A 13,716-nucleotide genomic window follows, 5' to 3' on the forward strand; every position below is an offset into this window, starting at 1 on the left:
TCGCGCTCCCCTCTGCGGGACACGTCCCGCTAGCCCCGCTCTCTCTCGCCCCACCCCCCCAGCTCGCTCCCTCATAGGCCGGCGCACGCGTCTCCCCGCCCCCGCCCCACCATTCCGCTCCCTCATAGGCCGGCGCCCTCGTCTCCCCGCCCCCGCCGCCCCTAGGCCGTCCCTCATAGGCCTGAGCGTCCCTTCCTGTGGACACGCCCTCCCCGCGCTCTGGCCTCGGCCTCGCGGTGGGTTTTAAGACCGGCCCCACCTGCTTCTGCGAAACCCGTGGGTTTCCGCCGGTCGCCAGTGTTTCTGAAAGTAAAAGGAGGGACGCCTGAATGCCTCGCGAGGCCCGAGGAGCAGAGAGTAGGGAGTCAGAGGCCGTCCTGACGCCCGCTCAGACCTCCCGGAGGAAGAGGAGCCGGCGGCGACCCGCCCCCCAGGTGCCCGGGCCGCCCTTACCTGCCCCCCCCCCCCCCCCCCCCCCCCCCGCCCCTGAGTCCTCGCCTGCGCTGCGGATTTCCCGCCTGTTTTGGCTCACGAACTGCGTGCAGACCCGAAAGCAAGCACGGAGTTGTTTTCTTAGAAGAGTGTGTCAGCACAGTCGAGCACGAAATTCCGCATCAGAGGTCAAGAGGTTCCGAGAGGTTCAGGGCGTCCTTCCAGGGCCCGGACCCACGTTGGGCACTAGCCTCGCCCCCAGCATTTCTACCCATTCGGTTAAGAATCGGGGGCTGTAGTTTGTACACAGATACACATCGTTAAGTATGCGTGGCAGCCCTTTGGTGAATGCTTAGTACATTTTTTTTTTTTTACAGATTTCTTTATTTGAGAGAGTAGAAGCAGGCTCCCCTCTGAGCTGGCTTGGTCCCAGGAGCCTGGGGTCATGACCTGAGCCAAAGGCAGACACCCAGGAGCCCCTACATTTTCTCATTTTATCCTTTCGACGAGTCTTGGAGGCAGGAATCCCAATCCCTCCACGGGTTTAAGAAAGTTACATCGTGGGATCCCTGGGTGGTGCAGTGGTTTGGCGCCTGTCTTTGGTCCAGGGCGCGATCCTGGAGACCCGGGATTGAATCCCACGTCGGACTCCCGGTGCATGGAGCCTGCTTCTCCCTCTGCCTGTGTCTCTGCCTCTCTCTCTCTGTGTGACTATCATAAATAAATAAAAAAAAAAAAAGAAAGTTACGTTGTTTTTGCTTTTTGCTAAAAAGAGAAATACCGAAATCAGATTTAGATTCCAAGGAGGAGGCTTGGGCCTGCCTTTATCCCTCCCAGATTGAGAGACGGACGATCAGTGTGTTTGGCAGGCCTTTTTCTGCTGCAGTAAAACTGAAGAACAGAATCCTGTGCAAACCCTCCCCGGGGGCTCAGCATGCAGGTATTTATTTATTTAAATATTTTTATTTATTTATTCATGAGAGACACAGAGAGAAAGAGAGGCAGAGACATAGGCAGAGGGAGAAGCAGGCTCCATGCAGGGAGCCTGACGTGGGACTTGATCCGGGGACTCTAGGATCATGCCCTGGGCAGGCATTAAACCCGCTGAGCCACTCAGGGATCCCAGCATGCAGGTATTTTTAAGGAAGGCGCTGGTATAGTCACAGGCATCCTATCACCCCCATTGGGATGCCCACACCCCTTCTTGGGTGAAACTCTCTTGCCAAAATGATACTTGAGTTAAAGCAGCAGCAGCAGTTTTCTGTTTTCCTGCAAATGATACTAATTAGTCTAGTGAAGTTTTATCATGGTAAAGTGGTTGGCTAGAGGCCATGTCTTCTGACCGAATCCAGTCGTTTCTTGTTACAGGATCGTCTCGGAAGTGGCTGACTTTGATCTGGGGCCTTGGGGAAGAAGAATTTGGGAAAGGCAAGTGAGGTATTCCAGGTGAGAGGAATATACATGCAAGGGGTGGGGGGGGGGGGGGGAAGATTGTAGTAAGCCAGGGACGGGACGCAGTCCTTAGCGCTCATTTGGTGCAGAGGCTGAACACTAAGAAATAAAATGATTAAGTGGTTTAGGTGCTGGAGAACGTGAAGTGGTTTAGAATCTGGTCCAGATTCTGGAGGGAGTTTGGACTTCTTGAGGTAAACCAAAGTGTGAATCGAGTGATGTACTGAATCATTGATGAGCCTTGGTATGAAAAGTTAGGGGATCCCTAACTTGGTGGCACAGCGGTTTGACACCTGCCTTTGGCCCAGGGCGCGATCCTGGAGACCCAGGATCGAATCCCACAAGGGGCTCCTGGTGCATGGAACCTGCTTCTCCCTCTGCCTATGTCTGCCTCTCTCTCTCTCTCTCTCTCTCTGTGTGTGACTATCATAAATAAATAAATAAAATCTAAAAAAAAAAAGAAAAGAAAAGTTAACAATCTGGTTTTAAGGGAGGTTAGTTTGGCAGAGTTAGGCTATGGCGGGGGTGGGGGGGTACCCAGTGGGGATGGTAGTAAGAGGGAACCAGGAAAGAATAATATACCACCCTATGTTTTCTTATCCCTCATGGAGATTTTTGGGAGGTTTACATTTGAGTTACTTCTTTTCAAGCATAGAGAGGCAAAATGACCAAAGTAGGGAAAAAAATTCAATTAGTATATTTAATTTCTTCAGGTGTTACTCAGCTGGGATGTACTCTTATATAACACTATTACTATAAATAAATTTTAAATCTTTTTTTTAAGATTTTATTTATTTATTCACTGGAGGCACACTGAGAGAGAGAGTGACAGAGACATAGGCAGAGGGAGAAGCAGGCTCCATGCAGGGAGCCCGACGTGGGACTCCATCCCACGTCTCCAGGATCACACCCTGGGCTGAAGGTGGCGCTAAACCGCTGAGCCACCAGGGCTGCCCTATAAATGAATTTTAATCACATACTTTATAACGACTATTCTAGCAGTGGGAGAAGTAGTATCCATGTATTCCAAAAGGCCATAAAGGAGATTATGTTAAGAAAATATTGTCAAATACTAGGACTTTGCTAAATCCTGGGACTGGGACATAGATGCCAGAAAACACAAAATCCTGTTACATCAGTTCTCAGGGCAGAAGGAGAAGTTGGACTTGGGGAATAGGAGTGGACTTGTGATAGACAAAAGAGGAAATGGAAGCTGGAAGTGCACCAGGGAGAACCATGGCAAGCTCCCAGCTTTCCCTAGAAGCCGGGAATCATGGAGCACGTGCCGTCTGTTCCAGCTGCTTCTGGGACTCAGGCCATCACGTGTCGGAGCTGGGCAAGTCTAGGCATAAACTTAGGGAAGCCAGGCCTGCTGAAGTTAGCTGTGTCATCTCTCTGCCTCCTTCCCACCACAGTTCCTCGAGAAGGACTAAGCCAGCCTTTTTTTCTAGCCCTGATCACCTTTAGTTGTAAAATGGGTATTGAACATGGTTAAATGCAATGTTGAGAAATAACATTGGGCGGAGGGGGTGCGCATCTGGCTGGTTCAGTGGGTAGAGCATGTGATTCTTGACTTTGAGGCTGTGAGTTCAAGCCTCACATTGGGCCTAGAGTTTCATCTGATAAAAAAAAAAAAGGAAAAGAAAGTAACATTGTGGTGCAATGTAAAGAAATAACAGAGCTCTTAAACCTACTATTTTAAAATGAAACATATTTTTCTTTGGAACTTGGAAACTTACCAAAAAAAAATAGTTACGGTCCCTATGTGAAAAGGGGCTTTTTATGTACAGTTCTATAAAAGACAACAGTCTTTCCCCACCAGGAATTAAAAGCATTTTTAAAATAATGACCTGTGTTTTATCCCAGAGGGTAAGGATGAGGAATATGATAGTCCAAAACCAGAATGCCAGATGCCTTCCTGGTCTCCATTTCCTTTGTTTTTGTCATTCAACCCTCCTGCTCCAGTAGTCCTGCCGCCAGTTGTCATCTAACCCTCAACCCAGCTGTTACAATTTTTGAACAGTGCAGACAACATGAGCATGAGGGCATAACATATGTTGAATTCCTCTTCTTTCTCTCTTGACACCGTGGTATCCTCAGTCCAGTAAGTGTCAGACTGGTTTTCCATTGTGTCTCCGGGACTTTCATGTATGGCGTACTCCCCATTATCATACCAATAGTTTTTACAAAATCAAAAGTTTTCCTGATGTCCATGTCACGAAGTGTGAACATCCACGGGGTTATTCCCAGTCAGTTCCTGGTTAGATACTAGAGCTGCAAATCATACCTAATTGCATTCTGTGTTTATTTCCTTCACTAACTTATCAGTGGGCTTTATTCAAAGTTAATACATTTCATAGAAAAAAATCAGTTTCTCACTTAGATGTCTAAGTGTAGAGGATTTTTGTCTGTATGTGAAGCAGATTAAAATAAACTGAATACTCAGAATCTAGCTATCCGGAGTTCCATGTCACTTTGTATTGAAAAAGCCATTTCATTAAAAATTATCCCATCTCTTCAATTCCAGTGAAATTTTATTCTGTTCCTAGGCATATCTGTTATGAAGTTCTGGAGTTAGTTGACATCTTTAGAAATATGTTTATTTCTTGGTTTACAATTTTCATACGGATTTGTTATAACTCTGAGAGAATAATCTTTCCTAGGTCTGATATATTTGAAGTCAGATGTGAAATCTAAGTGTCATGATAGTTTATCATATCAATCTTTTAGGATGAACCTATTTTTTTTCTTCCCGGGAATATGTCCTATGCCAGTGGCTTTGTGTTGCAAAGTTTTCTGCAAAAGTTCAAGAGAATATTCATCAACCTGATAAGCACAAGTACTGGAAAGGCACTGTCAGAGGTAAAATAGGAATTGTTCCCTTGAATGCCTTAGTCTATATTGTTATTTCACTTTAAAAAGCTAATATATATGTTTTCTATGTAGATAAATTATGATGTTACTAATGAAGGTGATATGAATGAAGAGGGAGACTACATCAGTTATTGATTTGAGTGTGAAAAACCAGACCAAAACTTCTTGACTTAAAAAAAGTTAATTTTATAGTTCTGTGGGTTGACTAGGCAGGTCTTTGGCAGATCTCACCTGAACTCACTCAGGCTATCTTATGCATTGAATTCAGATGTCTGGATAATCCATAATGTCTTAACATACCTGATAGTTGGTGTTGGCTGTTAGCTGGGATAATCTGGTTCTTCTCCAGATGTCCTTTTTCCCTCAATGAGACTAGAGTACTAGCATGAGTCTCAGATCAGGACTCCAGCATTGCCAAATCCAGTGCAAAAGCCCTTACTACACCTCTTTTTGCTTCACTTTGTTGATGTGACATTGACCAAAGCAAGTCATGTGGCCAAGTACAGAGTCAGTGAGCGGGCTCAGCATCTCTTGATGAGAGGAATGGCAGAGATTTTGTGGCCATTATTTACCTATGATGGAAGCTTTTCTCCTCTTCTAAAAACCTATCCTTTTTTTTGTAAGTAAGCAGTAATCCCCAATCATAAAAGTATTGCCTGGCCCTCTTACCTTAGCATGGCTAACATGGAAGCATTGTGTGCAAACAAAAACACATGTCATTAATAAACAGGATTAAAAGACTGTCATTTTGGGATGCCTGGGTGATTGAGTGTCTGCCTTTGGTTCAGGTTGTGATCCCGGAGTCTTGGGATCGAGTCCTGCAACAGGCTCCCTACAGGGAGCCTCCTCCCTCTGCCTATGTGTCTGCCTCTTTCTCTGTGTCTCTCATGAATAAATAAATAAAAATCTTAAAAATAAAAATCTGTCATTTCACTCTGGCTAATCACAAAAATACAGTCATTAAATTAACAGACATAGGTTAAAATTTGTTCATTCCTGTCTTTATACAAGCTTATGATTACTATTGACATTCTAAACTAAGATTAACCAATATTCCAGGTCCCATTTATACCCTGAGTTGTTCTCCCAACTAACAGTTGTGCTGGGAGAAAAGAGCAGTGGATAGAAACAGAAGAAAAGGGAACTGCACAGTGGTGTCTAGAAATGAACTCTGCACTAAGAAATAGTAGCACAAGATGATGGCTGAAGTATTAGCACTACTTGGGCAAGATCACATGGTGCTTGATGCAATAAAGTGTTTATAATAAAAACCATAATATAAAAATCACTTATATTTACTTGAGGCCTTGTAATTTACAAAATGTTTTCCTATGTCTTATCACATTTATCCTTGTGATAATTACATAAAGTGTTCAGGATGATGATGATCCACATTTTGCACTTAAGGCTTTGGGCACTTCTAAAATCAGCACTGTTAGATGGAAGAGCCAAGATCTAAAGCTACCTAATAAGTAGCCCCATTCTTATTTTATATTAAAATTTCATGCAGAAAGAAAAAAAATATATGGCAGTTAAGAAAATAACCATTAGGAAATGAGTTTTGAGAGACACCTGGGTGGCTCAGAGGTTGAGCATCTACCTTCGGCTCAGGGTGTGATCCTGGGGTCTGGGATAGAGTCCCCACATCAGGCTCCAGGAGGGAGCCTGCTTCTCCCTCTATGTCTCTGCCTTTCTCTTTGTGTCTCTCATGAATAAATAAATAAAATCTTTAAAAAAAAAAAGGAAATGAGTTTTGAAGTTTTACCAAGACAATGTATTCTAAATAAATACATTGATGTCCTTGTTTGTTTTAGTACTGATAGAAATCTTACATGGGATAGAATTTCATTTGTCTGTAACTTCTAAACCAATGGAGAGAAAATGGGAAGCAAAACTGAAGCAAATTGAAGAACGAGCATCTTGTTATGAGAGAAAACCGTTGTCCTCAGTATACAGACCAAGACTGTCCAAGCCAGAAGAACCACCCTCCATTTGGAAATTATTCCATCGGCAAACTCAAGCTTTTAATTTTGTTAAAAGCTGTAAAGAGGTAATTTTCTCATCTACTTTTTTTTGGGGGTGGGGGGAGGGAGCTATTATAACTTAAGATTTTTTAAAAAAAGGTTTGATTGTCTTCATTTCACTTCACATGGTCTACCAAAAGAATTATTGTGATCTAAATATACCACTACAAAAAAATATATATATACCACTACAAAAAATATTCCTCTGAATTGCTGGCCATTTACTTTATATTTGCAGTGAAAAAGAATGACCTATGTAGTGCCAATTAGTTTAAAAAATTTGTAATGAGGGCACCTGGGTGGCTCAGTTGGTTGAGCAGCTGCCTTCAGCTCAGGTCATGATCTCAGGGTCCTGGGATTGAGTCCTACATCAGGCTCCTGCTTAGTGGGGAGTCTGCTTCTCCCTCTCCTTCTACCCCACTACTAATGCTCATGGTCTCTCTCGCTCCCTCTGTCTCTTTCTCTTTCTCTCTCTCTCTGGCTGTCTCAAATAAATAAATAAAATGTCAAAAAAATTTGTAATGACATTTTTTAAAGTTTTAGTTGAGATATAGTTGATAGTTTCAGGTGAACAACGTAGTGACTTAACAATTATGTAGATTATAAATGCTTACCATAAGTCTAGTCATCATCTATCACCAAGTTAACTACAAAATTGATGACTATATTCCCTGTGCTGTACTGTTCATCACTGTGACTTATGGTGTCTCTCTATCCCCCTTCACTCCAGCAAACACCAGTTCTCTGTATTTGAGTCTGTTTCAAGTGTGTTTTGTTTTTAGATTCCACATGTAAGTGAAATCATATGACCCTTGTTTTTCTCTAACTTATTTCACTTAACATAATATCCTCTAGGTCCATCCATGTTATTGTGAACAGCAAGACTTCCTTTTTTTTTTATGGCTGAGTAATATTCTTTTGTGTGTTTATATACTGCATCTTCTTTATCTTCATTTATCAGTGGACACTTAGGTGTCTTTCATGTCTTTGCTATTATAAACATAGGTACATATATATTCTTTTGCATTAGTGGTTTCATTTTTTCACGTACATACTGAATTCCTAGAATTGCCTTCTCTGTAGTAGATTAATTAACCATATAATTGTGGGTTTATATCCTGTTGCACTGATTTATGTGTGTACTTCTGTGCCAGTGCCATACTGTTTTGATTATTTTAGCATTGTAATATACTTTGAAATCTGGGGTTGTAATACTTTCAGGTTTGTTCTTCTATCTGAAGGTTCCTTTGGTTTCTGTGGTCTTTTGTGGTTCCATACAAATTTTAGGAGTATTTGTTCTAGTTTGTGAAAGACATTATTGGTATTTTGGTAGGGATTGCATTGAATCTATAGATTGCTTTGGGTAGTATGGATATTTTAGCAATATTACTTCTTCAGATCCATGAGCATTGTATATCTTTCCATTTGTGTTGTCTTCAATTTCTTTTATCATTGCCTCATAGTTTTCAGAGTACAGGTCTTTCACCTCCTTGATTAAATTTATTCCTAGGTATCTTATTCTCTCTAATGCAACTGTAAATGGGATTGTTTTCTTAATTTCTTTCTGATAGCTCACTATTAATATATAAAAGGGCCCTCAATTTTTGTGTGTTAATTTTGTATCCAGTGACTCTACTGGATTTAGTTACTTGTTCTAATTGTTTTTTGGAGTCTTTAGGGTTTTCTATACATAGTATCATGTCATCTGCAAATAGTGACAGTTTAATTCTTCCTTAGAAATTTGGATGCCTTTTTTCCCTTTTTTTCTGATTGCTATGGTTAGGACTTCTAGTACTATATTAAGTAAAAGTGCGAAGAATGGGCATTTTTATCTTTCCCTAATCTTAGAAGAAAGGCTTTCAGCTTTTCATTATTGGATATGATGTTGGCTGCGGGCTTGTCATATTTGGTCTTTATTATGTTGAGGTGTGTTCCCTCTATATTCACTTTGTTCATAGTTTTATCGTGATGTTAAATTTGGTCAGATGCTTTTTCTGCATCTTTTGAGATGATCATTTGATCTTTATCCTTCATTCTGTTAAAGTGCTGTATGTGTTGATTGATTTGTGGGTATTGAACCATCCTTGCACCCTGGAATAAACTCCACTTGATCATGGTGAATGATGCTTTTAATGTATTGTGTTGGGTTTGCTAATATCTGGTTGAAGATTTTTGCATCTGTGCTCATCAGGGATAATGGTCTGTAATTTCCTCTTTTTGTAGTGTCTTTGTCTAGTTTGGTTTGAGGGTAATGCTGGTAGCCCTGTAGAACAAATCAAGAAGCATTCCTTTAAAAAAAAAAAAAAAGGAAGCATTCCTTCCTCTTGTATATTTTGGAATAGTTTGAGAACTCTTTTTGGTAGAAGGGCACCTGGGTGGCTCAGTGCTACCTTTGGCTCAGATTGTGATCTTGGGGTCCTGGGATTGAGTCCCACATCAGGATCCCCACAGGGAGCCTGCTCCTCCCTCTGCCTGTGTCTCTGTCTCTCTGTGTGTGTCTCTCATGAATAAATAAAATTTTAAATATAAATAAATGTTTGGTAGAATTCACCTGTGTAGCTATCTGGTCCTGGACTTTTATTTTTGGGGGAATTATTGAAGAAATTTTTATTGGGAGTTCAGTTTGCCAACATATAGCATATAACCCAGTGCTCATCCTGTCAAGTGCCCCCCTCAGTGCCCATCCCCCTGCCCACCTCCCCTTCCACCACCACCTATTCATTTCCCAGAGTTAGGAGTCTCTCATGTCCTGTCTCCCTCTCTGATATTTCCCACTAATTTTCTCTCCTTTCCCCTTTATTCCCTTTCACTATTTTTTATATTACCCAAATGAATGAGACCATATAATATTTGTCCTTCTCTGATTGAGTTATTTCACTCAGCATAATACCCTTCAGTTCCATCCATATTGAAGCAAATGGTGGGTATTTGTCATTTCTAATGGCTAAGTAATATTCGATTGTATACATATACCACAGCTCCTTTATCCATTCATCTTTCTTTTTTTCTTAAGATTTTATATATTTATTCATGAGAGACACAGAGAGAGAGAGAGAGAGGCAGAGACACAGGCAGAAGGAGAAGCAGGCTCCATGCAGGGAGCCCAACGTGGGACTCGATCCCAGGTCTCCAGGATCACACCCCAGGCCGAAGGCAGCGCTAAATAAGCACCAGGGCTGCCCCTATTCATCTTTTGATGGGCACTGAGGCTTCTTCCATAGTTTGGCTATTGTGGACATTGCTGCTATAAACATCAGGGTGCAGGTGTCCCAGCGTTTCATTGCATCCGTATCTTTGGGGTAAATCCCCAGCAGTGCAATTGCTCGGTTGTAGGGGAGTTCTATTTTTAACTCTTTGAAGAGCCTCCACACAGGTTTCCAGAGTGGCTGCACCAGTTCACCTTCCCACCAACAGTGCAAGAGGGTTCCCCTTTCTCCATATCCTCCCCAACATTTGTTGTTTCCCGTCTTGTTAATTTTCCCCATTCTCACTGGTGTGAGGTGGTATCGCATTGTGGTTTTGATTTGTATTTCCCTGATGACAAGTGATGCAGAGCATTTTCTCATGTGCATGTTGGCCGTGGGTGTGTCTTCTTTGGTGAAATTTCTGTTCATGTCTTCTGCCCATTTCATGATTGGATTGTTTCTTTGCTGTCGAGTTTAATAAATTCTTTATAGATCTTGGATACTAGCCCTTTATCTGATATGTCATTTGCAAATATCTTCTTCCGTTTTGTAGGTTGTCTTTTAGTTTTGTTGACTGTTTCTTTTGCTGTGCAGAAGCTTTTTATCTTGATTAAGTCCCAATAGTTCATTTTTGCTTTTGTTTCTCTTGCCTTCATAGATGTATCTTGAAAGAGGTTGCTGTGGCCAAGTTCAGAAAGGGTGTTGTCTGTGTTCTTCTCTAGGATTTTGATGGATTCTTGTCTCACATTTAGATCTTTCATCCATTTTGAGTTTATCTTTGTGTATGATGTAAGAGAATGGTCCAGTTTTATTCTGCACGTGGCTGTCCAATTTTCCTAGCACCATTTGTTGAAGAGACTGTCCTGTTTCCAGTGGATAGTCTTTCCTGCTTTATTGAATATTAGTTGACCATAGAGTTGAGGGTCCATTTCTGGGTTCTGTATTCTGTTCCATTGATCTATGTGTCTGTTTTTGTGCCAGTACCACACTGTCTTGATGACCACAGATTGGTAGTACAACCTGAAATCTGGCATTGTGATGCCCCCAGCTCTGTTTTTTTTTTTTTTTTTTTAATATTTCCCTGGCTATTCGGGGTCTTTTCTGATTCCACACAAATCTTAAGATGATTCGTTCCAACTCTCTGAAGAAAGTCCATGGTATTTTGATAGGGATTGCATTAAATGTCTAAATTGCCCTGGGTAGCATTTTTTCACAATATTAATTCTTCCAATCCATGAGCATGGAATATTTTTCCATCTCTTTGTGTCTTCCTCAATTTCTTTCAGAACTGTTCTGTAGTTTTTAGGGTATAGATCCTTTACCTCTTTGGTTATGTTAATTCCTAGGTATCTTATGCTTTTGGGTGCAATTGTAAATGGGATTGGCTCCTTAATTTCTCTTTCTTCAGTCTCATTGTTAGTGTACAGAAATGCCACTGATTTCTGGGCATTGATTTTGTATCCTGCCACACTGCCGAATTGCTGTATGAGTTCTAGCAATCTTGGGATCTTTTAGTTTTTCTATGTATCATGTCATCGGCAAAGAGGGAGAGTTTGACTTCTTCTTTGCCAATTCGAATGCCTTTTATTTCTTTTTGCTGTCCTATTGCTGAGACTAGGACTTCTAGTACTATGTTGAATAGCAGTGGTAAGAGTGGACATCCCTGTTGTGTTCCTGATCTTAGGGGAAAGGCTCCCAGTGCTTCCCCATTGAGAATGATATTTGCTGTGGGCTTTTCATAGGTGGCTTTTAAGATGTCGAGGAAAGTTCCCTCTATCCCTATACTCTGAAGAGTTTTGATCAGGAATGGATGCTGTATTTTGTCAAATGCTTTCTCTGCATCTATTGAGAGGATCATATGGTTCTTGTTTTTTCTCTTGCTGATCTGATCAATCACATTGATTGCTTTACGAGCGTTGAACCAGCCTCGCATCCCAGGGATAAATCCCACTTGGTCATGGTGAATAATCTTCTTAATGTACTGTTGGATCCTATTGGCTAGTATCTTGTTGAGAATTTTTGCGTCTGTGTTCATCAGGGATATTGGTCTATAATTCTCCTTTTCGGTGGGGTCTTTAGTTTTGGTATTAAAGTGATGCTGGCCTCATAGAACAAGTTTGGAAGTATTCCATATCTTTCTATCTTTTGGAACAGCTTTAGTAGAATAGGTATTGTTTCTCCTTTAAACGTTTGATAGAATTCCCCTAGGAAGCCATCTGGCCCTGGACTTTTGTGTTTTGGAGGTTTTTGATGACTGCTTCAATTTCCTCCCTGGCTATCAGCCTGTTCAGATTTTCTGTTTCTTCCTGTTCCAGTTTTGGTAGTTTGTGGTTTTCCAGAAATGCGTCCATTTCTTCTAGATTGCCTAATTTATTGGCTTATAGCTGCTCATAATATGTTTTTAAAATCGCTTGTATTTCCTTGGTATTGGTGGTGATCTCTCCTTTTTCATTTGTGATTTTGTTAATTTGAGTCTTTTCTCTTTTGTTTTTAATAAGGCTGGCTAATGGTTTATCTATCTTATTAATTCTTTCAAAGAACCAACTCCTGGTTTTGTTGATCTGTTCCACAATTCTTCTGGTCTCTATTTCATTGAGTTCTGCTTGAATCTTTATTAACGCTCTTCTTCTGCTGGGTGTAGGTTTTATTTGCTGTTCTTTCTCCAGTTCCTTTAGGTGCAAGATTAGCTTTTGTATTTGAGTTTTTTCCAATTTTTTGAGGGATGCCTGTATTATGATGTATTTCCCTCTCAGGACTGCTTTTGCTGTACCCCAAGGATTTTGAACGGTTGTATCTTCATTCTCATTAGTTTCCATGAATCTTTTTAATTCTTCTCTAGTTTGCTGGTTGACCCTTTCATCTTTTAGCAGGATGGTTCTTAACCTCCACATGTTTGAATTTCTTCCAAATTTCTTCTTGTGATATAGTTCTCGTTCCCAAGCATTATGGTCTGAAAATATGCAGGGGACAATTCTAATCTTTTGGTATGGGTTAAGACCTGATTTGTGACCCAGCATGTGGTCTATTCTGGAGAAAGTTCCATGTGCACTTGAGAAGAATGTGTATTCAGTTGTGTTTGGATGTAAAGTTCTGTAAATATCTGTGAAGTCCATCTGGTCCGGTGTATCATTTCAAGCTCTTGTTTCTTTGGAGATGTTGTGCTTAGAAGATCTATCATTTACAGAAAGCGCCATGTTGAAGTATAAGTGTATTATTATCTAAGTATGTCTTAACTTTGTTTTTTGTTTTGTTTTGTTTTTTTTTAATATGTCTTTGCTTTGGTTATTAATTGATATACTTGGCAGCTCCCACATTCGGGGCATAAATAGTCATGATTGTTAGGTCCTCTTGTTGGATAGATCCTTTAAGTATGATATAGTGTCCCTCTTCATCTCTTACTACAGTCTTTGGGATAAACTTTAATTTATCTGATATGAGGATTGCTACCCCTGCTTTCTTTTGAGGACCATTTGAATGGTAAATGGCTCTCCAACCTTTTATTTTCAGGCTGTAGGTGTCCTTAGGTCTAAAATGAGTCTCTTATAGACAGCATATAGATGGGTCTTGCTTTTTTATCCAGTCTGAAACCCTGCGCCTTTTGATGGGATCATTAGACCCATTCATGTTCAGAGTTACTAGTGAAAGATGAATTTAGTGTCATCATAATACCTATTCAGTCCCTGTTTTTGTGGATTATTTCTTTGGACTTCCTCTTTCTTTTACAGAGTCCCCCTTAATATTTCTTGCAG

At 41.0% G+C, this 13,716-nt stretch overlaps 1 protein-coding gene across 7 annotated transcripts in view; it reads left to right on the forward strand.

Annotated features, from left to right (window-relative positions):
• Positions 1-205: 205 nt before the first annotated feature.
• The window catches only part of PRIMPOL (primase and DNA directed polymerase), a 56,606-nt gene continuing 43,095 nt past the window's right edge, over positions 206-13,716 (forward strand). For 2 of the 7 annotated variants that reach the window (XM_041753872.1, XM_041753878.1), the window contains exons 1-4: positions 206-434; positions 1,801-1,878; positions 4,615-4,746; positions 6,573-6,808. In XM_041753872.1, coding sequence (XP_041609806.1) covers positions 6,629-6,808 — 180 coding nt within the window. In that variant the 5' untranslated portion in view covers positions 206-434; positions 1,801-1,878; positions 4,615-4,746; positions 6,573-6,628. Of the gene's footprint in view, positions 435-1,222; positions 1,373-1,800; positions 1,879-4,614; positions 4,747-6,572; positions 6,809-13,716 lie in introns of all 7 variants that reach the window. The other 5 variants (XM_041753873.1, XM_041753876.1, XM_041753874.1 and 2 more) reach the window with 5 other exon arrangements.

The sequence above is a fragment of the Vulpes lagopus genome, chromosome 4, assembly GCF_018345385.1.
Source record: "Vulpes lagopus strain Blue_001 chromosome 4, ASM1834538v1, whole genome shotgun sequence".
In the NCBI taxonomy this organism is placed as follows: Eukaryota; Metazoa; Chordata; class Mammalia; order Carnivora; family Canidae; genus Vulpes; species Vulpes lagopus.